General features: G+C 29.5%; 3 protein-coding genes across 3 annotated transcripts in view; all 3 read left to right on the top strand.

The window, feature by feature from the left end:
• Positions 1–15,333: 15,333 nt before the first annotated feature.
• LOC123200279 (receptor-like protein 9b) lies at positions 15,334–17,003 on the top strand. Its single transcript, XM_044615421.1, has 5 exons — positions 15,334–15,688; positions 16,245–16,382; positions 16,452–16,526; positions 16,609–16,764; positions 16,846–17,003. The coding sequence occupies exons 1-5, from the start codon at positions 15,334–15,336 to the stop codon at positions 17,001–17,003; spliced, it is 882 nt and encodes a 293-aa protein (XP_044471356.1).
• Positions 17,004–17,675: 672 nt separating this feature from the next.
• LOC123200280 (receptor-like protein 1) lies at positions 17,676–19,823 on the top strand. Its single transcript, XM_044615422.1, has one exon. The coding sequence runs from the start codon at positions 17,676–17,678 to the stop codon at positions 19,821–19,823; it is 2,148 nt and encodes a 715-aa protein (XP_044471357.1).
• A 1,961-nt stretch (positions 19,824–21,784) lies between these two features.
• LOC123200281 (formin-like protein 13) overlaps positions 21,785–27,061 on the top strand; it is a 28,093-nt gene continuing 22,816 nt past the window's right edge. Inside the window, exon 1 of the mRNA XM_044615423.1 lies at positions 21,785–22,117. Coding sequence (XP_044471358.1) covers positions 22,045–22,117 — 73 coding nt within the window. The 5' untranslated portion in view covers positions 21,785–22,044. The remainder of the gene's footprint in view (positions 22,118–27,061) is intronic.

Genomic DNA, 27,061 nt, shown 5'->3' on the forward strand with positions numbered 1-27,061 from the left:
ATAACAATCAAATCATCCACATAAACAAATAAAATCACAATTGATGTGGAGGTACAACAAATGAACAGTGAAGGGTTAGACCAATTGTTGACAAACCCAAAGTAGAGTAAAAAGGAATATAACCAATGATACCACTCTCAAGGTGCCTTAATAAGATGACAAACATGAGATGGTTGATTGAGATCAAAATATATTTTAACATGCAAGGGGTATATGTGTTCATATTCACAAGTATATTACAAAGAAACGGACTAAACAATGATTTTAACATACAAACAAAAGATTGATCACAAACCTAAAAACTATACAAAATCCTGTTATAAATTATGCATGCTCATCCACCACCATATAGCAAGCTCACTATGCTAAAGTTATATTACCGGATAATAAAGATATTGTGCAGAACTATGAGGGTTGGTATCTTTTACTTATTTTCCGGATTGAAAAGTTCATTTAAATTTTCACACATTCATTATCCTAATCCAATGATGTAGGGATCAGATGAAAGTGTGCAAGTCATACATTATAGTTAAAATATCACATTCAACCATAATTCTAAAAACGAACAGAAGATAATGTTAGCTCAATACAAAGGACCAGGTAGAGTGAAAACTTGAGGCATGTCTATGGTGATTCAACCATCCATAATATGGGCTAAAAAATAGATTAAAGAATTTTTAGTTATCAAAACGTAATGAACAGGAAAAATTTTGCCATGCGGAATTCACAACTATGAGAAAGATGCTTACTACTTTAGTTGAATAGAAATGAGGAATTCACAACATTGAAAATAAATTCAATGTTTGAGTCCACTTTCCATCCGGAAAAAATAACAATGCAGCCAAATTTTTTGAGGGCACAACTATGAGAAAGAAGAACAAATCAGGAAGAAGAACTACTGATAAACAAGAATGACGCCTGAGATGTTGGAGACAGAGCTACTCCCCCTGAGATGATGACTGAAACTAGAATGGCGGTAATAGAGCTATGTTCCTTTTCTGGCAAGAAACAACAACAGTGTCGTCGGAGAGTTCAAGATGAAAAGGTCGACGGTAGGCTATGGCTACGCAGTGATGTGGAGAAGGAGAGATAGTAATATTTGCTTTTTGACTCTATTTTTTTCCTTTTCGGTTTAATTACTAAATGAGATGCATATCGTTTCCAGAATTTTGAGGTAACTCCCTAAAACTTTTTAAGGAGCCACTATTATATTTTAAAGATTTCTAGCGTTTTATTGGCCTATTTTGTCTTCGTTGGATCCATTTATTATAAACTTTGTCGCTTTCAAATACTTGAGCCCGTGGACATAGACCCTAACTAGAAACTTAATGGCCCTGGGTGTGGCCTGTAAAGGGTAATCGTGTTAAGAATCAAGTGTTCTATTTTTATATTTATAAACTATTTTAAGATTTTTATGTTTTTCTCACAAATTCAATTTCATTTTTTTATAAAGTTCTTTCAAAATTTTTCAATTTAAACTGAACCGTTTTATAACTCCAATCAAACTCAAACTATACATTTCGAACAGTTCAATCTCGTTTTATAATTTAAATTGAATTATACATACTCTTAGTCTTAACAATAAAACGAGCTTTTAATTTTTTTAGTAAGAAATTTAAAAATTCATCATTAAAAGTTTGTATTTATTTAGTTTTAATAAGAGTATAAATAATTATTCATTAAAATAATAAAAAGAGAATTTATAAGGACAAGATATTTATCCCCTCCTTAATGTTTTCTCGTTGAAAACCTTTTTTTTTTTTTTTGTGATAATAAGAGATAAATTTCCATTATAATGCAAATAGTCTCTCACAAATCTAGGTAATGGTTATTATTATTATTATTATTATTATTATTATTTTGGTAAGTTAGGTAATGGTTGTTGATTAAGAGTATTTCACAAAATTTTAGAAACAAAATAGCTTAAACTTTTGATATTTATGATAATGATGGGGTACAAGAGAAAATAAATAATATGATAATGAAAGTGTTTTGAGTATTTGCAAGTTTTGAAAGGCTATCAAAGTTGAGAAACTTGGTGATACTAGACTTAAATGGGAACAAATTCAATAATATCATCTTATCAGCTCTAGCTAGACTTCCCTCATTAAGATAGTTGTATACACAGTACAATAATTTGAAGGAGATTATTAATACAATAGGAAATCTTTCTGAGATTCATATTCTTAACTTTCTTATAATAATTTGATAGAATCAATCCTAATGACAATTTTAAATCTCAAAGAAATTGAGTCCTTGGATCTTTCCCATAACAATCTAAGTGGAAAAATTCCTCCTAAGCTAGTAGAGGTATATACTAATTTGGCTTTCTTCAGTGTGACATATAATAATTTATCTAGTAAAACACCTAAAATGATTACACAATTTGCAATATTTGAAGAGAGTAGTTATAAAGGAAATCCTGTTCTTTGTGGATTACCATTGAACAGAAGTTTCAACATGTTGGAACCACCATCATTGGCATCAAAGTTTTGTCAGGTAATAAAGAAGATGATAGTATTTTGTTTACATGAACATTTTCTATATAAGTTTTGGGGTGACCTATATAATTGTGCTTTTAACAATAGCAAGTTTGCTACAAGTAACTTTTTATCTCAAAATAAACTTGGAGAGGGTGCTTTTGAACATGTTTACAAGGTAAATTTGTAAAACAAAAATTACAATAACTGTTTCCAATATAATATTATCAGGATAACAACTTTATAACGATCAAACTATCATAATTTTTTTTATTAATGGTATATGACTTTGTTTATTTTTGTTAATTGAAATGATCGAATTTCCAAAATTTTTTATTGAAAAAGACTAAACATTTAGATTTTCTGATTGAAATGACTAAATATTCATTATTTTCAATTGAAAGTACCAAACTAATTAACTTGTTTTCAAAACAAAATAAATCTTAATTGTGTTTGTTTGACACCTTCAAAAGAAAATATTGAAAAGTTTATCTCTTCTATAAAAAGATCAAAAAGTTTGGTTCTTTTAATAGGATAATTTGATAGTTCAATCTCAGATTTTTTTTCTAAAATATTAATAAATTAAGTCTCATTAATCATTACTTTAGGGTATGTTGCCTAATTGACAATAGGTAATAGTAAGTGCGAAGAACTGAACTTTAATACAAGCTAACTGATTTTTAGTCAATTTATTTTATGTAATATTGATTTTAATCTTCACACTTATAGATCTAATATATTTTCGACATGTCTGATGGATAAGAGGTAACAGTAAAGAGGCTGTCTGGAAGATCCAAACAAGGAGTAGTAGAATTCAAGAATGAACTTATAATAGTAGCTAAATTATAACACACCAATCTAGTGCGGCTATTGGGTCTCTGCATCCAAGGGAAAGAGAAAATTTTGATCCACGAAAACCTACCAAATAAAAGCTTGGACATATATTTTTTTGGTATATTTGCTGATGTCTCTGACTACATATATATACACGTGTATATATATGCTAGGTTTCTTCATATTTAAACTTCTTTGCTTATTATTAAGTTAACACGTTTTGAAACCTGTCTTTTTTTTCTAACAGATGAATCGAAAAGGATGTTGTTAGATTGGAACAAATGTTTTAACATCATTAAAGAAATAGTTCATGGACTGCTTTATTTGCATAAGTACTCAAGACTAGAAATAATTCATGATACTTGAAAGCAAACAATATATTAATTGACAAAAATATGAATCCTCAAATTTCTGATTTCAGTATGATAAAGATTTTTGCCACGACAAGATTAGATGCAAATACGAATAGAATTATTGGTACATGGTGAGTAATTATGATTATCATATAAACTAAATTAATAAGAACAGAGTCTAGAAGTAGATTCGAACCGAACTGGCTTGAGTTCAATTGCCAACTCGATTAGATTGAGATCAAAATAAAAGCTAGAGCTTAAAGGATTTTGTATTGTCAAGCTTAAGCTTTGGATATATTTGACCAAACTCACAAGCCTGGAGAAGCTAAATTTTGACTTTGCTATACTAGCGAACCGAGCTTAACTTGGTATCGCAGCCAAGCTTGAGTTTGAACCGGTTCAAGCAAAGCTAGTCAAGCTAAACTCTTTCAAGCTAAGTTGAGCTCGAGTTGGGTCAAACTCGAGCTCAACTTCAAATCCACCCTAGTAAAAGCTTGATAATTTATTCAATTACATATTAATTGCTTATACTCATGTGAATGAAATCTACCTAGCGGTTATATGGCTTCGGAGTGTGCCATAAATGGCATTTTCTTAGAGAAATCTGATGTATTCAATTCGGGTGTTCTAGTTTTAGAGATTATAAGTGGTCACAAGAGCAACAACAATATTTTTTTATAACAATCAACCCCTCAACCTCGTTGGATATGTAAGTTCATACTATTAACTGGTTCACATTTATCATTTATGCATCTCAATAGATAGACTTTAATGGTTTTGAGTGACACAGCCATGACAATTGTGGAACGAAGATGCAGCCTTAAAACTATCTGTTTCATATTGTCAAGACCAAGTTTTGAAATACATTAACTTGGCTTTGCTTTGTGTTGAACACAATCCAATGGACAAACCTACCATGCCGGTTGGTATTTCTATGTTAACGAGTGGAGATGTGAAATTGTCGATGCCAGAACAGCCTGCATTTTCCATTGAACGGATGAATGCTGTAGACAATTCGAGTGGAATGAACTGTACAATAAATAATTTAACTATGTCTGAGATACATCCACGATGAAGGATAAGTCAGGTTAACGTTTTCTCTTCTGAATCAGTACGAGCTAGAGTATGATAATGAAACTTATCATTAATGTTTTGTTTGGCAAACCACCAACAAGTGCTCTGTTCTCATACAACTGCCATTTTGTGCAATTTTTTCCGTTACAAATAGGACAATTAGGCATTCAATCTTTTATTGAAACATGTGTCAGCACCAAGAGGACCCGACTGTGTTATCAAAGTAACCTTCTTCTCGCTCGTCTTTTAGCTTCAATATTTCTATTCTCCCTCAAATATATTTTTAAACTGAAATTTTATGAATAAATATTAATTAGACTACACATTTAATGCAACTAAGAGTGATCAACATTTATGACACATAACAAATATGTACCAATTTATGTATTAAGAAAAAAATACACATAATTTATTTGTTTATATAATAGCAAAAAATAACCTTTTAAAATTTAGCTTATGTGGCAATTCATAAATAAGTCTGTTGTAATCAATATCAAGTGAATATACTTATAATTTTGTGTAATGAGAAAAAGAAAAGGTTAGAAAATACCCATCGAAAGTAATAATTCAAAGTTTAAAGTCTAACTCCCACAAAGGTTTAGAATTTTAGTAACTTTGATATTGACAGATTACTGCTGAAAATCAAGCTAGCCGTGTTGTTCAGTTTTATCAAATTGATGAGCTCATAAATCTCTATCTATTTATTCAAATCAATAATAAGTTTCTAATTAGTAATTACATCATAATATAATATAATTTTAAATTTTTTATAACATCATTAAGGAAATATTCTGTTTAGAAGATGTAACATGGATTTTTGAAAATCGTTGAGACTCAAAACCAAGAACCAAGAACCAAGGACGTGGCGACATTTATTAAAAATCAATCTCATCCCCACATCTAATCACATCACAGAAGAAAAGGGAGCAACTTATCTTGACCCTCTGATGACGGGAGAGACTCTGATTTGCAGCTACTGTAGAGAGACTCTGATTTATCCACGAAATGATAAATTTGTAACAATATACAGTTATTGATAAATTAGAAAATACTTTGTCTTCAATTTAACAATATACTGTTATTGATTTATTTTTAATAAGATTAATATTTTTAAATAAGATTAAAAATGTTTTAATCTCATCCAGAACAACAACTATGGTAGTCAATTTATTTGTTATCGGAAATAAATAAAAGCCATTAAAAATGAGTGATTTTACAGTAAGTTTATGTTGGATTTGCCAGAAATGAGTATTGAAATATCATAGCTTACCCGCAACCTTAGACAGCACCCAATCATCATCGTAAGAGACTTCCTACACATAGTAATCCTTCTCCTTGCAAAGGAACAATGAATGAAAATAGCATGAGTTCGACAACATATTTTATTTTTAAAATGTGAGCTTCCTTTAGGAATTGAAACAATGAATATTGTAAACTTCATCAAATGACATTTTCTTTGAATAATCAAATGGCTACCACTCCAGAATTTGTCGCATCATCAACCGGAAATATTTCTGAATTTTTAGTCATTTTCTTTTTCATCAGTTTGTTCCGAGAAAGCAGGCTTGATTTGGAAATATAGCTTATGTTAATAACACTAGAAGAAAAAGTTGATTGCCTTCTAAGTCAATAGTCAATATAATTGGAATGCCCAAATTACATAAATTCCCAAGTAGATAATGTTCAGTATTGCATTGTCGTGTCAAATGTGTTTGTTATTGATTCTCCAATAAAGCGAACCAAAAAACATTGTACAATCAACTTCTTCTTCTTCTTTTTTCTAAATAATAATTCAAAGTTTAACATCTAACTTCTATAACAGTTTAGAAATTTGAGAATGACAGGTTACTTAAGGAAGTCAAGCTAGCCGTGTTGTTTATATTATCAAATTGATGAGCTCATAATTTTCCATCTAAATATTCAAACTAATAATGAGTTACATACGTAATATAATTTTAAATATCATATAACATAAGGAAGCATCCTATCTTGTTTCTTCAAATAATTTTTCTTTTTAAATAAAATTGATAATACAAACTAAAATGGATGAAAAAATGTTCTATAATTTATATGGGTGGATATGTTACTTGCTATCGAAGAGATGATTTTTTATTGTCAATGAAATATGTCTTAAATATAGTTTATTATATTAAGGTAATCTTTTTATTTGGAAAATAAGGTGGCCGAACATTAATTTTCAAATTCCATTTTCAAGATGCAATACAGATTTTTTTTTTCAAACAAGCTTACATATTGTCCCTTTATTTTCTTTTATTATCATTATATTAAAGGAAAATATTTTTATTTTTTAAAGTTGTGTCCCCCTTATAAGATTCTTTCAAACACACAAATCCTAGTCAATGGTTGTTAAAATGGTGGAGCGTTTTGGAATTTCAAATTTTAACACAATGCATCAGTCTCTCACAAGTCTAGGTGATGATTGTTGATTAAGAGTATACATTTCACATAATTTTATAAAGAAAATAGTTTAATTTTAGATATTTATAAATATCATGCATATTTAGAAACTTTAAATATTTAGATTGACTCAAAAGTCTTTAAAACATAGACAAAACATACCTAAGAGATGTTTCTATAAAACAATATAAAATAAATTAATTTTAAATAACATATCTAGTTATCAATCAATTATATCAACTTGAAAAATAAAGTAACGTTAATAACACTTTTAGAAAAAGAAAAAGTTGATAGTAGTCTAAGTCAACATATATTAATAGATTAACAGCTCGAGTAAATTGGAATTTAAAATCCAAACTGTGTTTGATATTCTTAAATTATGCAACAAATTAATTGTAAATTATAATAATTAAGTAGTAAGTTTTAAATTGTTTATTCTTTAGTAATGAAATTGAATCACATTTATTAAAAATTGATATTACATATATAAATTAATTATACAAACAATTTCTTATAAATTGATGTGAAAATTTCTACATATTTTTTGTTTGCATGCATAATACTTTTATTTTTTTCCAAATAATATTAAATGTAGAGAAATTAATTTTAATAACATAATTTTATTGGGGTGAAACGATATTAATCGACACTCTATGAATTACATAGATATAGTCCAAATCTCAAGTTAATACTTATTTTATTCTTATCTCTAACTTTAAAAATACTAGTCTCTCAAACATTTTTTCATTTAAAATTCAATTAAAACATGATTTCAATTAACAAGAGAGGTGCTTATTAGTTGTACTAGGATATAATTTGTGTCTAGATACTATTTATTTTGTTGAAAAATGATAGATTTCATGCCGGTATTTCCTTTTATTAGTATATTGAAAGATTTTTTCTAATAAAAATTGGTTGTTAGATGAATTTTTTTGTTATTTTAGTAATTAATTGGTTGAGTGAAATGATGATTTTGGTCATAAAAATGAGACGATTTTCTCACTATTGGGCCTAAATAATCTAGTAGATGTGTTCGTGTCTAGTCATTGTTTGTCATGCTTAGAGTTGCACATTTTAAACAAAACATATTTTTTTTTACTATATTTGTATAATCCATAGAATGTTAACTAATATTATTTATTCTGATAGGTGTGATCATGTCTAGTCATTGTTTATAACAATTAGTTATAGATTATCACTTATTTTAGAGTTGCGCATTTTTAAAAAAATGTATTTTTTTATTATATCCGTAAATTTTATAAAATGTTGACTAATATCGTTTAATACTAGTAAAATTAAATTATTTTAATTAATTTAGCTTAAATGTATGGAGATTGAGAGAAGTATTAATACTTTCCAATTGGGTGACTTGGAAAATTATATCATATATACTTGTCAGCCAATTAGATTAACTTAGAAAGTAAGATCACAGTTTACGACACTCTAAAAAAAAATAGTTGTAGTTGCCTAAGTCAACATATATGAAAAAGTGGACAGCTACATCCAAAATATATTTAACATTTTTAAATTAGAAAGCAAATTAATTATAAATTATAATATTTAAGTAGTAAGATTTAAATTGTTTATTCAATAATAAAGAAATTGAGACATATTTATTAAAAAGTAACTTTACATATACAAATCAATTACGTAAACAATTTCTCAGGAATTAATGCGAATATTATTGATTCAACTATAGAATGATCGTAAAAGCATTTTACAATCAACTTTCAGTTTTTATCTTGCTTTTCTATTTTTTGGCAATTCATAAATAAAACAGTTGAATTCAATAAACTTGAAATTTTGAGCCATGAGATAAGAAAAAGTTTAGAAAATAACTATTGGAAATAATAATTCAATGTTTAAAGGTTTAGAAATTTAGTTACTTTCAATATTTAATATATGAGCGTTTGAGTTTTCAATATTTAGTGAGTGTCAATTTAGGTTTACAATAAACTTTGGATGGGAATATGTCTTTTGGCTAAAATAATAATTCAAAGTTTAAACTTTAAAGTTTAACTCATGTAAAGGTTTGAAAATTTACTCACATTGAAATTGACAAATACAAATTATTGAAGGAGGTATAACCGTGTTGTTTAATTTTATCAAACTGATGAGCTTATAATTCTTCGTCTAATTATTTAAATCAATAATAAGTTATTAATTATTAATTACAATTTTAGGCTAATTGATTGAAAGTTTTTATAACACAGTTGCTAATTACAAACATGCTCATAAAATATAGCACTAATTCAAACTTTGATTCCAAAAATAATATAATTTTAAATATCTAATAAAATTAGGGAAGCATCTTGTATCAATTTTCAAAACATTTTTTTTAATTGATAATAAAAAATAAATGGCTGAAAATGATTATGTAATTTATATGGGTGGATTATTTGCTTTTGAAGAGATGATACTTGGAAAATAAGATGGTGGAACATTAATTTCAAATTATATTTAGAAGATGCAATATGCTATTTCTTTTTTCACAAATTTACACAATGTTCCTATAGTTTCTTTAATTACTATTATTTTTATCATGAAGGAAATTATTATTATTATTATTTTCAATAATTGCTAAAAAAAAGATTATATTGAGTAAATTAAAGAGATGGACATCCTTACAAGGTTCTTCCAAATACATAAGTTTTGGTCAATGGTTGTTAAGACGGTGGAGCCTTTTGGAATTCCAAATTTGAACTCATAATGCAATCGTTAATTGTTTAAATTTTAGATATTTATAAATATCATGTATAAAAAATATACAAACTTCCAATAAATAATAAAGTGTTCAAGTTGTTTTTATGAAAATAATACACTAATTTAGACTCTAAATTAATTGAATAGATTAATATAAAATATTGCAACTAAGATCCTACAAAATTATTATACGAAGAAATTAATATAAATATTACAACTGATCTTATAAAATCATTATATGCCTTTATAAATTAACCAGAGTTGGGTCTTAAATATTATTGTGAAGTACCTAAGAGATGTTTTCATAATAAATATATATAAAATAAATTAATCTTAAATAATATGCATAGTTGTCAATCAATTATATCAATTTGGAAAATAAAGTAACGTTTATAACACTCTATAAAAAAAAAATGATAGTTGCCTAAGTCAACATAGATGGACAAGATGGCTTGAGTCATATTGAACTTGACATCCAAAATGTATTTGGTTTTCTTAAATTAGATAAAAAAAATTAATTATAAATTAGATAATTAAGTAGTAAGTTTTAAATTGCTTATTCATTAGTAATGAAATTAAGTCATATTTATTAAAAAGTGATATTATATATACAAATTGATTATACAAACAATTTCTTATAAATTGATTTGAAATTTTCTACACATTTTTTTTTTTTGTTTGCATGAAGAACATTATTCATTTATTAGTTGTTTTATTTTTTACCAAATGATATTAAATGTATGAAAATTGATTAAAATAATCTAATTTCATTGGGCTAAATTATATTAGCCAACATTTTATGGTTAATACAAATATAGCCAAGATCCCAATTTAATACCTATTTTACCCTCATCTCTGACCTTAAGAAATCTAGCCTCTCAAACATTTTTTTAATTTGAAATTCAATTAAAATGGGATATAAATTAACAAGAAAGGTGGTTGTTAATTGATTAAAATTGCTTATTAATTATACTAAGATATAATTTATGTGTAGAAATTGTTTATTCTACCCAAAAATGATAGATTTTTCATGGGTATTCCCTTTAATTAGAATATCAAAAGATTTTTTCTTAGTAAAGTTGGTTGTTAGATGATGATTTTTTTTTTTAATTTATTGATTAATTAGTTAAGTGTAATGATGATTTTGGTCATAAAATGAGAAGATTTTCTCGTCATTAGGCCAAAAAAATCCAATAGGTGTGATCACAATTTTCAACAAAGCGTATTTTTTTTATTGTATCTGTATAATCTATAAAGTATTTATTAATATCGTTTAACTCCAATAAAATAAAGTTATTTTAATTAATTTCCCTTTAATGCATGGAGACTGAGAGATTAGCCAAATATCAATACTTTTCAATTGGGTGACTTGGAAAATTATAACCTATGTAGTTGACAACCAATTACATTAATTTGGAAAATAAGGATACCACATACAACACTCTAGATTAAAAAAAGTTGATGGTTGCCTAAGTCAACATATATGAAAAAGGTGGGTAGCTACATCCAAAATTGTGTTTGATATTTCTAAATTAGACATCAAATTAATTATAAATGATAATCAATAAGTAGGATTTAAATTCTTGATTCATTAGTAAAGAAATTGACTTATATTTATAAAAAAGTAATTGTGAATATACAAATTAATTATGAAAACAATTTCTTAGGAATTGACTATTTTTTTCATTTACACGCATAGTATGACTCCTTTATAAATTTCCATCATTTCAGTTTTTTTATTTTTCACCTGTTAGTAATAAAAAAATATTGCTTTGCTGTAAATCATTTTGGTTTTTTTGAGCTTTTATTTATATATATATATATATATATATATATATATATATATATATATATATATATATATATATATATATAAGTTTTATAAATCTTATAAGCTTATTAAATATTTAATAAAATTAATATATATATTTTTGGTATATAATTTGGGTACATTGATGATATATCATCATATGATTAAATGATTTTTAATTATAGATAAAATAACACCTAACCATATGATGACACATCATTTATATACTCAAATTATATGACAAACATGTGTATACATAACATTATTTATAAATATTTATTTGAAATGATATTCATATCTAATTATTCAAATCAACAATAAGTTTTTAATTAGTAATTGCATCATATAATTTATATAACATAAAAAAGAAAGCATTCTGTAAAGTTTTTTCAAATGATTTTTTAAAATAAAATTGATAATACAAAATAAAATGGATGAAAAAAGATTCTATAATTTATATGTTACTTGCTTTGAAGAGATGATACTTGATTATCAATGAAATATGTCTTACTTATATAGTTTATTAAATTAAATAATCTTTTTACTTGGAAAATAAGATGGTGGAAGAACACTAATTTTGAAATTCTATATATATAAGATGCAATATGGTTTTTTTTTTTTTTTTTTACAAACTTCCACATTGTCCCCATAGTTTCTTTTATTATTATTATTATTACTAATAAAAATATTTTTATTTTTTAAATAGTTGGTGAAAAAACATTATATTGATTATATTAAAGTGATAGGCATCCTTAACATTCTTCCAAACATACAAGTCTTGGTCAATGATTATTAATACGCTGGAGCCTTTTGAAATTCTGGATTTTAACAGATAATACAATCAACACGAAATGATAAATTTGCAACTCTTAGAAAATACTTTGAACAAAATATGTAATTTCTTCAATTGAATAATATATTGTAATTGATTTTTGTTTAATAAGATTAATATTTTTAAATTTACAGTGTCACATCTAGAATCACTGTGGCTTATTAATCTGTATGGTGAACAAACTCCAAATGTAAGATTTATATAATAATTTTTTCACAAGATAATGAAAAGAGAAAATGGGCTTGGAAAGAATATCACGCCTAGAAAATGTGCCAACTCCAATTTAAAGCAACAAGGACGAGAAAAAGGGGCAATTTTTGCATTCACATTGACTCAAAGTCTAATAAAAAACAACGACAAAATATGCATAGAAAATATACAAATTTCTAATAAACATAAAAGTTCAATTTATTTTATGAAAATGAGATATTAATTTAGACTCTAAATTAATTGAAGAAATTAAAAAAATATATAACTTTAATCAATATAACTAAGATCATATGAAATCATTACATGTTTCTACAAATTAGTTAGGGTTGGATGTTAAATATTAAGTGAAATAATGAGTATTTCACTTAATTTTTAGAAATAAAAAAGTTTAAATTTCAAATATTCATGATTAATTCCATCAACGTGAAGAAATCAGGTTCATTATAGGTCATGTTTTTGCCAGTAATTTAAGAACACGTTAAGGGTGCGTTTGGTTGGCGGTAAGATAGATTACCTTGGTAATCTATCTTTTATTCCCTTGGTAATCTATCTTTTATTCCCTTGTTTGGTTTGTCAGTAATAAAAGATTACAGTAATCTTCTATTATCAATGCTGACGTGACAGGTAATATAGGTGGTAATCTGATTACCACCTTTACCTTAGGTATTTAAAGATTACTGGGGTAATCTTGAGTTTATTATAGAAAAATTATTATTTATTAATTTTTTGAGATAAAAATAAATTTATTTTTAATTAATATGAAAAATAATATAAAAAATATTTTAAAATAATTATATTCAAGGGCATTTAAATAAAATAATTTACTAGTAATCTTTTATTACCTTTAACCAAACACAATAATTATTTATACCTATCAAATTTTATCAAACATAGTAATCATTTATACCCAGTAATCTTCTAAGTAATCTATTTTCAAAGTAATCTTTCTATTTTAGTAATCAAATATTACCCAAACCAAACGCCCCCTAAGAAAAATTTGGTAATCCTTTATATCAATAACCAATGTAACTGTAATGCCTAGCTTCCATGAATTCTCAAGTAAGTGACTTGACTTGGAAAATTAAGTTATGTTCACAACACTGTTAAAAAAAGTTGATAGTGTTCTAACTTTTAAGTCAATAGTCAATGTAATTGGAGTACATAATTTGAATGAGAAAAAGAGACAATTGGTGCATTCACATTGGCTCAAAAGTCTTTAAAAAAAAAACAAAGACAAAACGTGCATTGAAAATGTTCAAACTTCCAATAAATAAAAAAAGTTCAATTTGTTTTCATGATTTACTATTGAAAACATTCATAAAATACCTTTAATCAATACAAGTAACCAATTTACATTAACTTGAAAAATAAAAGAGTTCACATTTACCTAAGTGATAGAGCTGACAATTTTTAATCAGATCTATTAACCCAACATAACAAAAATAAGGTTCAGATTAAGTTTTTCCTATACAAAATTTATTTTGGATCAACCTAATATGACTCAAAATTAAATTGGATAGTATTAGAGTTTACACGAAATAAATCCGATATAATCTAAATCGATTTGAATATTTTAGAAAAATGTTATTTTAATGAAAATTGTTAGAAATAAATTATAGAAATGTTAAAAAATAATATAAACAGCAGAAGAAAAATTAAAGTTTTAATAAAACCCCAAAAAACCTTGAGCAGATTTTATTTTAGGATGAAAGATTCATAAAGAAAAACGTTCAAGATATACTTGCATTGGATGACTTCTTCAGTCTTAGTAATTACATTGTTCAATGTTATCAAATTGATGAGTTCATGATTTTCCATCTAAGTTACTAATTAGTAATTAAGCTGTTCTGTAGATTTTTTTTAATTATTATTTTTTAATAATTGGTGAGAAAAGATTATATTAGTAAAAATACTTTCACAGAAAGTACTTCGTACAAATAAGATTAATATTTCTAAATTTACAGTGTCACATCTAGAAAATTGTTGCTAATTAATCTGTATGGTGAAAGAACTCCAAATGAAGATTTATATCATCATTACATGTTTCTATAAATTCGCTAGGGTTGGCTGTTTCAATTAAAAAAAATTAATTTAATTGTAAATAAATCTTTGTGGTTGCCAATCAATTACATTAACTTGAAAAATATGGTTATATTCACAATATTCAGTAAATTTAAACTTGACGTCCACAACATGTTAGGTATTTTTAGATTAAACAACAAAGTAATTATAAATTATAATTATTAAGAATATATTAAAAAGTAATATTACGTATACAAATTAATTATACAAACAAATTTTCACAAATTTATGTGAAAATTCAACAGTTTTTTTGGGTCTATATAAATATTATTCATTTATAAATTTCCTTCATTTTAATTGTTTTATTTTACCAGATGATATTAAATGCATATTTCATTGCTTGTAGACTGAGTTGAGCAAAGTACAAATTTCAATTGGGTTACTGAAAAATTGCTGATATTCAATTAAAAAAAATTATATTAAGGTAAAAGACCTAGAATTGCAAGAGAAGTGGGGGCCTCATTGTATTATAAATAGAGTGAAGGTAGTGTGTTGTGAGTCACAACTTCATCATATAGTTTATTATTCTGATCAGACATGGGTTGTAAGTGGTTTTTGGTGTTGTTAGTGATGAAATTGGTTTGTTTGGTTGAGGGGTGTTGGGATGAAGAGAGAACTGCCCTTCTTCAACTTAAACCTTTTTTCAACTATTATAATTCTGACTACAAATATCACAAGCTTTACAACTGGGTGGAGAATTCAAACTGTTGTAAATGGGAAGCGGTTGAGTGCAACATCACTGGCAGAGTCACCAAACTCACTCTTTCTGGAGAAAGTTATTCGGATCTGGAAGAGCCCCGATATCTAAATGCATCTTTGTTTTCTCTTTTCCAACAACTACAAATACTGTATTTAGATAACAACAATATAAACGGTTGTATTGAGAACGAAGGTCAATTGTCTTCCTCCTTTGAACTTTAATATTTTTTTATTTAGCATCACATTTATTTTTCTATTAATTTCTTTGCATCTACCTAGTATCATATGATTTTAACAAAATCTACTAATTCCTCAAAAATTTCTCCTTCGTAGATTTATATTATTTGTAAGCATTTAATAAAAATATTGAGAAAGGTCCTCACATATATTCTGTGAATAATTTTGTGATACATTAGATGATTATATACATGAAGCAATTTATTGGCTTGAAAATGTTTGAGTAGTTGCAGGTTTTGAGAGGCTATCAAAGCTGAGAAACTTGGAGGAACTATATTTAACTGGAAACAAATTCAATAATAGCATTTTATCATCTCTAGTCGGTCTCTCCTCGTTGAAAAAATTGTATCTAGATAAGAATCATTTGAATGGGAGCATTAATATTCAAGGTAATCCATAATTTCAACTATTTTTTTTCTTTTTTGTTTTGTTGAATTTATGATATAATTAGACATTTTAAATTAAATATATGAAACAAGCTTAATCTTGTGAAATTGTTTGACTATTTTTAGGTTTGAGTAATTTGGAGATTCTGGATTTAAGTCGTAACAACTTCAAAAGTAGAATATTATCATCTTCGAGTGATCTCTTTTCATTAAAATCTTTGCATCTGAATGAAATTGGATTGAATGGAACTGTTGATGTTGAAGGTAAGTATGATAGAATTCCTCATATTCATATGATTCAATTTTAATCAATTCTGTTTCATTTATCACTAGGATTATATTCCTTGAAAAACTTAGAGGAATTGGACATGAGTGGGAATAAGATTGACCAATTTGTAAACTTCAAAGGTAAATAATGATTTTTGTTTCATTTCTTGGTATATATCGCATTGAAGATTGTTGATTATAAATTTAGTTTTTTAACGCTTAGATTATGGAGGCTTGAAGAACTTGAGTATCCTTTATCTATATGGCATGGAAACCATTAATGCAACTGCCCTTTTCCTATCAACATTGATGTCATTCTCCTCCTTAAAGACGCTTAACCTTTCATATAATAATGCTACTCAAATAAAGATTACTCGAGGTAAGAAATAAGTTAAAGTTCTGATGCTAAAACAAAATTTCTGACAATTTTTCAATTACTTACCTAGTGTTATTTTAACAGAGTTGCACAATGTGACTGACAGCTTGGAAGTATTGAACTTGGATAATAATAAGCTCCATATCAATTTTCCAAATATTGTTAAAATTTGTCCTTCACTAAAATATTTGTCAATGAGCTATTGTGAGTTTAACGGCTTCTCAGAAATTGAAGGTATATAAATGATTGTGTGACGTGCTATTTAGATCAATTTCCATATATATATAACCTAGAGTCATTTTAAATATGTTGCTCTGTTACAACAGAGTTGCAGAATTTGACCAGCCTGGAAGAATTGTACTTGGATTATTCTAAGCTCCCCAGAAGCTTTCTACGATTTGTTGCACCTTTCACTTCACTGAAAGTTTTGTCATTGAAACAGTGTGAGTTTAATGGCATCCCACAAGTTCAAGGTAAATAAAATATTAATTACAATGTGCTCTATATTCAACCTAATTATATGTGTAATGAAGTTCACGAAAATTCCTGTCAATATTGTAGGTCCCCTTAATCTAAAAAATTTGAAAAGTTTGGACATGGAATATACTACTCTCAATACAAGCCTTTCTAAAATCTTTAGACTGGGAACTTCTCTTCAAACATTATCATTGTCTAACTGTGGACTTAGTGGCACGTTGGCCGACCAAGCTTAGTATTTTGCTCATATTCTTTCTCCTCCCCAAGTCAAAATTAATTATAACTACAATGACCTATGAGAATATAAAGAAATTACAAGTGTTAATATACATAAAATGGTTTTTAATTTTAAGCTTGGAGACTGTTACCCTACATTCTATTCACATTAGATTCTTCATAAATAAAAGACATGTTTCATTACAGGCTTGTGTGAGCTGATGGATTTGGAAGAGTTGGATATTGGCTATAATGATTTAAGGGGTGTCTTACCTCCATGTCTTGCAAATTTGACATCACTTCGACAATTAGATATATCTTCCAATCAAATTATTGGAAACGTCTCCTCATCTCCTCTTGATAACCTAGAATCCATTGAAGTCCTCCACATTTCGGATAATCTCTTTCAAATCTCAATTTCACTCAATTCATTTTTTAACCTTTCAAACCTCAAAGATTTCAAGAGTGAAAATAACCAAGTTTATACTGAAACCATGTCATATTCCATGACCCCAAAATTCCAATTAAATTCCATCAATTTATTTGGTTATGGAAGTGTTGGCCCTTTTCCAAAATTTCTTTACCATCAACATAACTTACAATATGTTGATCTCTCTCACATTAACTTGACTGGAGAATTTCCGTATTGGCTATTGTACAACAATACCCAATTGAAATCACTTAGACTAGTTAATAATTCTCTTTCAGGGAGTTTCCGGCTATCATTTCAATCTCATATGAATTTATCAATACTAGATATCTCCTTAAATTTCTTCCATGGTCAAATTCCGATGAATATTGGTGCAAAACTACCAGGGCTAATGTTGTTAAACATGTCTGGAAATGATTTCAATGGTAACATTCCATCTTCTCTTGGTAATATGAGCTCCTTGCTAAGTTTAGACATATCAAACAATAACTTGTCTGGTGGAATACCTGAACAGTTAGTCATAAGTTGCTCCTTACTAAGAGAACTTATTCTTTCAAACAACAATTTGCAAGGCCAAATCTTCTCTAATAATTTTGGCTTGACAGACTTACAATGTTTACAATTGGATGGCAACCATTTTAGAGGAAAGATTCCAGAAAGTTTGTTAAATTGCTCTACTTTACGAGTGTTACATCTCAATGATAACAATCTTTCAGGTAAGATTCCAAGATGGTTTGGAAATCTATTATATTTAATTGATATAGTGATGTTTAATAATCAACTTAAAGGTCTACTTCCAAAGGAACTTTGTCAATGTCAATATCTTGAAATTTTGGATCTTTCAGAGAATAATATATTTGGAAGTTTACTGCCCTGTCTTAGCTTTTCAAATATCAGACAAGTTCATCTGTCGAGAAATAGATTAAGGGGACAATTAAAAGATGCTCTCTACATTAATAGTTCAACCTTGGAGGTCTTAGATCTTAGCCATAACCACTTACAAGGGAAAATTCCTAGTTGGATTGGGAAACTTTCGTCCTTAAGTTACTTTATCTTAAGTAACAATAATCTTGAAGGTGAATTACCTACTCAATTATGCAATTTGGGAAAATTACGCTTGATGGATCTTTCTCAGAACAATTTTTATAGTAAAATTCCTTCTTGCCTAAATTTTAATGTCCTCTATGAAGGAAATGAGAATGATGAAAGTTTAATTTATGAATATCCAAAAACCCATGTGGGTGAGTTCTTAAATGTTATGATAAGGGGAACTAAAGAGTCGATACAGTTCACTACTAAAAGTAGATCCTATTCTTACAAAGCAAAAATGCTCACATTTATGTCTGGAATTAATTTTTCATGCAATAAATTATTTGGTGAAATTCCTCATCAAATTGGAAACCTTACAAGGATTCATACTCTTAATCTTTCTCATAATAATTTGACAGGATCAATTCCAAAAACATTTTCAAACCTCAAACAGATTGAGAGTTTAGATCTTTCTTACAACAATTTGAATGGGAATATCCCTTCTGAACTAGTAGAGATAAACACTTTGTCTGTATTTAGTGTGGCATACAATAATTTATCAGGCCAAACACCTGCAAGGATTGGACAATTTGCAACCTTTGAAGAGAGTAGCTATGAAGGAAATAAATTTCTTTGTGGATTGCCATTGAATAAAAGTTGCTACCCATTGGAATCACCATCGTTGGCACCAAAAGCTTCATCAATTATTAAGGGAGATGATAGTGATTTTGTTGATATAGACATTTTCTATATAAGTTTCGTGGTGACCTATATAGTTGTGCTTATAGCATTCGCGACAATTTTGTATGTGAATCCATATTGGCGACAGACATGGTTTTATCTTGTGGAGATGTGGACGCTCTCTTGCTACTACTTTGTTATTGATCATCTCACATTTTTTTGTCGTTGAATTGTATTGTAATATGTACGTATGTCAACTTTTTATATTTCAATATAAGGTTTTAAAGTCAAGTTATATAATAAATTTGTTGAACCATATAAATGCAGTTTAGAAACATATACAAAATTCTATAGTTTATTAAATCTATACCGATAGATTCAAGAATATTCTCCCTGCTTCCTTCCCATTATGCTGAATTTATTCCTTGATTGAACGATTCCCTTGTAGCATTATTTTACTGCCTGCCTCATACAACTCTGAATGACTAGGATGAGTTTCCCAAACTGCCCTCAAGCTCTCTGCCCCTATTTTCTTCGGCTGCAATCTCCCTCGGGCTGTCTTCCGTTATCTTCTTTTTGGGCCTGCAAACATAAGCTTTAGTAATTAGGCTTCCATCATCATCTCTTCGTTTTCAAATACTCGTGTGCTAGAAAGGACACATGCCTAAGTCATTTTAAATTCAATAGTTCACATGCTTATATATTTTAACACAATAGCTCACATGAAAATTTCAAAAACATAACAAGGGATTAAGAAAAGGTTTCATCTCCATGCTTATATATTTTAACACGAGCTCTATAAACCTTAGATTTTCTTAGGCTACTTCCATAACTTAATACCAATCAAATATACGACACGGCAATGATCCAAATTTATAGTGAGTAGAACAGATTGAAACAACTATAACCCAATCATATCAAATAAAAGTTTACCTAGACACAGAATTGATGTAGAAATATGCATGCTTACATAGTTTTTTATTGTGTTCATGGAAGTAAAAAGCAGGAAAGAACTGAGCAGATGAGAAATCCACTCCCAAGAATTTTGATGCTTGCCACTCTGCAATTATGCCGCTAAACGCTCTGCATATGTCAGACACTGAAACATTGAATTGAGAAAACAAGTATTACCAAGATTTTCAAGACCAGCACCCTGTAAGCCATACATATTATTATATGTAAGTTTCAAAGTTCAACACAAAACCAAGCTAACCACAGCTATAACCTAAAACAAGCCATGCATTTGCCATTGAAAATTTGACGCCAGTCTTTGAGCTGAAATCACCAACTAATAACAGATATCATCTATGATCTGAATTTCATTATCACTTTAATTGCACATTCGTAAAGACATTATGGACTACCAAAATCATTACTTCCAGTAACTATACTGCAATTTTACTCCCGGCAACATAGCAATTCCCCTCAATTGAAGCCGTGAAACTAACAAATACACATGAACAGATACAAAAGGCTCATTCAAAAATAAATTAATAATAAATAAAAACCAATGTTATGTTCATGGAGGACTCAAACCATAATGTTATTTACTGTTATCATACGGGGACTTCACTCTTAGTAACATGCAAAATTGATCTTCAATAAAACTCATAAAAACCCATAAAAAGCCAAAAAAAAAAAGAAAAATCTTAACAAAGTAAGCGCACTCACAATTCTCCGAAAAGTCATCCTAAAACTCAGCTCAGGATCCAACCCACAATCCCAAAACTCCGAACCATCACCACTCGGACCCTTCCTTGACCCGTCCCAGCTTTCTTTTGCTCCGACCCACTTGGATTCAGCGTCTCCAAGTTAAAATCCCCATTTTCTGTGGGGATTTTATGTGACTATGTGGAAGTAGGAGTATTAAACCCTACTCTGTAACTGTGGGGGGTAACCTGTAAGTTTTGTCTTGTTTTGGACTACTTGATTGAGAGATGTTCTCAATAATTTTCGAGTCCACCAGTTCCGAAGATGGTTTGGACTTCATATAATAATTTATGAGAATCAATTCCCAATATGAAATGTTGAAATTTTGGACCTTTAAGATTAAGAGTACAATATCTTCGAAAGCTTACTATCTTTGAGTTTGCCCTTCAGATATCGAACAACTTTATTTATCGTAAGGTCATTTAAAATATGTTTTCTAATTTGTACCTCGGTCTTAGATATGGTCACATAAAAGGGAACATCCCAAATTGGACACTAGCAGCTAATAATTTCTCTCAGCTCCTCCAACAGATCTCTGATGAATCATCGGTTTTCCAAAAACTAATTTGTTTCTCTCTCAACAAACAAACACGCCCTTACATAACAAACTCACCAGAATTTCATTTTTTCTCTTCTTTCTAATTTTGCTTTTGCTTCAGCGTCTCGAAACTAAAGGCGCTTCCTCGCCAGGTGCCTTGTTTGAACAATTTATGGAGCTTTGAGAGGTTACGAGCCGTGAGATGGCGTTGCTTCGACGGCTCTTCTACCGGAAACCTCCTGATGGTCTACTAGAGATCTCTGAGCGAATTTACGGTTTGTTCTTTTTGTTCATTTCATTTTTTTAAAATTTTTATTTGATTATTTGTGCTGCGTTTGGTGAATTGTGATTGTTTATCTAAATTATTATTGAAATCGAAATGGGTTGAAGATGTTAGATTATAGTTTTTTTTTTTTTTCCCTGTATGCGTGTGTGAAATCTTTTGAGCTGATTTTTTTTGGCGCAAAATGCGGCTTTATTGACTTTGTGAAACTAAGGAAACAGTGTTTGGTTTTCATCTGAATATCGTTCAATATTAATTTCATCGCATTACGTTCTGTATGAATTGGCATTATTGTTTTATAAAGAAGAAATTAATCTGATGTTAGAGTTGTTGAATTGGATGTTGAGTATCATGTGCTGGCAAATGAAGACTTTGCGGTGATTTGTAATGGATAAAAAGTTTTTGGTCTTTTATTTGCAATTGGTTGATCATAGTCTAATTTCGATTTTTGAATTTCGGTTTTTGAAATTAGTGGAGAAGGGAGATTAAAGAAGTCCAATTAGTTGAATTTACTTGAAGTGATTGGATTTGTGAATTCTATTTAATTTCGTAGAAATAAAGAGACAAAGCATGTTCTTTTGGGATTATTTTAAGAAACAGAATTTTGAATAGTTAATTGAAAAAAAAAAAAGTGTAAAATGTGGCTGGAACAGAGAACAGTTTTCTGATCATACAATAAGATACTGAGAATGACAAAAGTTGTTGAATGCATGGAAATGTAACTTTGTCGAATTTCAGTATGTGTTGCTGTGATATTGATACACCTAGAAAGAGATTTCAAGCGATTAGATTAATACAATTAAAACTTCCAGAACTTAAAAGACATAATAGTCAATATCAGTTGGTTATTGTTAAAAAGAAATCACATGGGTGGTCAAAATGTTGTGTTCTTGTACATGCAAAATGAAGGGAATGTAGTTTATGAAATTTCAGTTTTGAGAGAGAGAAAAATGTATTTATAATGTTAGTAGAAGTTGTGATTTTATTTGGAGCTGGTCAGATTAGGCTTTGTCATCCTTTTTATCTGATTTTTCTTAATTCATTCAAGAATTTCTAGTCTACTTACGTATCTTGCTGATTAATCTTCTTTGATATTGTATAATAGTCTGTTATAATGAAAGAATAATAATAACTTTTATGTGTACTTAAAAAAAAAAAAAACCTAAATTAAGAGATAATTGCCAACATGATTTCTTTCATTTGAAACTTGAAAATGAAATGTACATTGGTGATTAATGAGTTATCATTTTGTGCAAATTTAGTTATCAACAGCTGCTTTACTGATAATGCCCAGGAAGAAGAAAATTACAAAGGGTATGTAGCAGGAATAGTTTATCAACTATGAGAACACTTTCCAGATGCTCAGTTCTTAATGTTCAATTTCCGTGAAGAAAAGACCAAAAGTCTTATCACTGAGGTCTTTGCTGACTGTGATATAACCATAATGGACTACTCCCAGCATTATGAGGGTTGGCCATTGCTCACACTGGAGATCATCCACCATTTTCTGAGATCTACCTAAAGTTTGCTCTCACTTGTGCGGCAAAATGTGTTGATAATGCATTGTGAGCACGGTAGTTGGCCAGTTTTGGCTTTCATGATGGCTGCACTCTTGATTTATAGGAAGCAGTACTGTGGAGAACGAAGACTTTAGAATCGTGAGCTTTTGCATATGCTCTCAGCAGTGAATCCAATTCCTTCTTAACTGTGGTATTTGCAGTACATCTCATGGAGGAGTATAAACTCAGAATGGCCTCCTTTGGATAGAGCTCTCACCTTGGATTGGGTCACTCTTAGATTTATTCCTAATTTTGATGGAGAGGGTGGTTGCAGTCCAATATTTCAAATATATGGGCAGGATCCTTTTCATGTTGATGATCGAAGTACCAAAGTCTTATATGCAACAATGAAAGGAAGCGAAACTCCCTGGGCTTATAAGCAGGTAACTCTATACACCCTTCTTTTTATAAATTCAAGTTTCGTTTCCTTGAAGAGTTCTCATCTCATTAGACTATGAAAACGATTTTGTCTTGACTAATATTACTCATTCCTAGTTTAAGGTCCTGTGTGTAAAGAGCATTATAAACACGCATGGATAGGAAAAGATATAGATGAATAATTAGAATCTGGACATTAAATGACCCTCAAAGCACCGAACGTTTAAATTGCCTCAGGGAGGTGAGTTTAAAATATGAGGATTCTAAAGAATCTAAACGTATAAGCATTGAGCCAGTTGTAGGATGTCTTTAAAGGGCATAAATGCATAGTCATTTCTAGTTATTCTTATTCAGATTGGACTTCTCATGAACAATTTGCAGGAGTGCATGTAATGATTGCCCTTTAGAGTTTGATTTGTATGCATTACTAGAATAAATGAGGTGGAGTTTCAATGTTTGATACCGATGGAAAGACTTTCATGTTTCAATGTTTGTCCTTTAGATTTTGATTTGTATGCATTACTAGAATAAATGATATGTATGCATTACTAGATAGGAACATACTGTTAGGTACCTGAGGAACGAACAGGGCGATCCAGTGAACTTCTCCCTCTGAGGTGGCCTTGCAGGCCTGGTTTCTTGTAAGTTAGGCAAGTGTCCTGAGAGTTCTGTTGATTTCTTCCTCAATGTAATAGTGTAATGAGAAACAGAGGCATGAAAGTAAAGATTATTTCTATCGCAATGAATTTGTTACGCACGTAATCAAACAAGTACTGCATTCCCATTGTATCACATTACAGATAAATGCCAACTATGAGGTTCAGATTTCAGTTAACACTCTTACAATAACATAACTCAATGGCAAACAAAGCAAAACAACACAAAAGATTTAATGAAAGCAAGTAATCGGGCAACAGACCAAATACACTCCAGCTTTCGAGAGGCTGGTTCTCTCCCCTATTCTTTCCTCTCTTTTTCCTTAACCCCCTTCCTCTCTCACCAGGTCCTTAATATTTGACTCCTTGCTGTAGCTCCACCAATCCTCGCGTGCCAGCTCAGCTTCTAACATCTCCAGAGCGCCTTCTTTTCCCAGCACATCCCCATACTTTTGCTGCATGTCTGCTGCTTTAACTGCTACTGGAATGCTGCCATCTGGAGCTCCTGTGGACTGCCCACCAGAGTTATCATCGGCACTGCTAGCATCAGATTTAGAATTACAGCCTTTTGCTCCCACATTGAGCTCTCCAGTGCCATTATTAACGTTACTGTCTGTTAGTTCCTCAGCTTGTATCTTCAGTTTTGCCTTCCTGCCTCTTCTTTTCTTCTTCATGTATACTCGAGCCCTAACACATACCCCGTATGCTTTTTGTTATTGGGTATACTCCTCATAAATCTTACATACCTGCCTTAAAAAAATCCATAATCATTTATTTATTTTTCTTTCAACTTTTTATTCTTGTCTTTTTGTACATTTTCTCCAACAAAATAATACTTCAGATTTGTTGTTAAATTTAACGAGGACCAAGTTGTTAGTATTAATGTAAGAGAAGGTGTGGGTACTTGATATGGCATACTTATTCATTGAAGTCAAAACTGTCTACCATCAAGCAAATGTTTCTACAGGCTATATTGATGGAACTATTCTCCTAAAATGGCCACTGAAAGGATCCAGCCTTACCTTTTCTGTTCGACTGTGAAATAGGATTGTCTTGTGGGTTAGTTTAGTTTTGGAAATCTCTTCTGTATTAGTCTTGATTTCATGTTGATGGTTTACCTAAGCCTGCTTTTGTTTATGCGTGCTGCTTGGTGACCTAAGAGGTACTAGATAGGTTTATCAAGACCAGTTGTGCAAAGGTTAGGTCTCTAAAATTTGCTGGGACATTTTACTTTTTATGATTTTTTTTGCAATAATATATTTTTTTGGTTAAGGACAAACTTTTTTTTCTCTCTCTATATTATATTTTCATCATCCTCATCATCATTATTATTATTATTATTATTATTATTATTTAAATTGCTCCTAATATTTGACCCAATCATGAATATTGTGGGATGCTAAAGAATTATTCCTAAAGGGATTCAGAGCAGAGGTTCATATCTTAGCCACATTTGTTTGGCATAACTATTGATTGGTGCTTTTGTTCTATTGTAAGTGTACTTTTTTTATGAAGATTCTTTTCTTAGACATGGATGATGCTGCTTCAATTGTCAATCTAGATATTTCTTGCTTTGAAGAGAAGGGCCTTCCAGTTGAAGCATTTTCTAGAGTTCATGAAATCTTTAGCCATGTAGATTGGTTAGATCACACGAAAGATTTTGCATAGAATGTGCTTCAGCGCTTAACTGCATCAAATAGTCTCCAAGAAAAGTCAGAAACTGATTCAAGCACAGTTTTGGGAGATAGCTCTGTACTTGAAGATTAAAAGAAGCACACAATTGCAGAGTATAACACTGAGAGCTCAGTATTCTTGGATTCAATGTCCCATTTTGTGTCCTCACTACTAATATCTTCAATTTACAAATGAGAATAAAGAGGAAGAACCCCAAGATTTTGGGAATTCCATTCAACCACCTGGTCAATATGATTTCTTCCAATAGACACCAGAATCTTTTTTGCAAGATTCATCAACAATGGTGTTAAGACATCATGATGGATCCCAGGTTTCTAAAAGTAAACCTTTGAAGCATGATGATGAAGTAAAGGTCACTCATGAGATGATAACATCTGTTAGTGTCCTAGGCACAACACCAGCTCAAGAGCTGATTGTCCCATTTAAACCTCAAACTGTGGATGTCAACAGTGTTTCTTCACCACAAACTCCTCCACCTCTTATTCCAATTCAACCTTCTTCAACTTCTAGTGCCAAGCTTTTCCTCTATCACCACCACAGCCACTTTCATTGTATACTACTACTTCCCCTTCACCTGTTGTGAGTGTTTAATCAATCCTTCAAAAACCTTCATCCCCACCACCTCCTCCTCCTCTAACACACCTCTAA

Source organism: Mangifera indica, chromosome 17 (assembly GCF_011075055.1).
Source record: "Mangifera indica cultivar Alphonso chromosome 17, CATAS_Mindica_2.1, whole genome shotgun sequence".
In the NCBI taxonomy this organism is placed as follows: domain Eukaryota; kingdom Viridiplantae; phylum Streptophyta; class Magnoliopsida; order Sapindales; family Anacardiaceae; genus Mangifera; species Mangifera indica.

Coding starts and splice junctions, on each gene's coding strand:
- LOC123200279 (XM_044615421.1), top strand. CDS start 15,334: ATGGGTTGTAAGTGGTTTTTGGTGTTGTTAGTGATGAAATTGGTTTGT. Junction 16,527..16,608: donor CCAATTTGTAAACTTCAAAG/GTAAATAATGAT, acceptor TTTAACGCTTAG/ATTATGGAGGCTTGAAGAAC. Junction 16,765..16,845: donor TCAAATAAAGATTACTCGAG/GTAAGAAATAAG, acceptor TTATTTTAACAG/AGTTGCACAATGTGACTGAC.
- LOC123200280 (XM_044615422.1), top strand. CDS start 17,676: ATGGATTTGGAAGAGTTGGATATTGGCTATAATGATTTAAGGGGTGTC.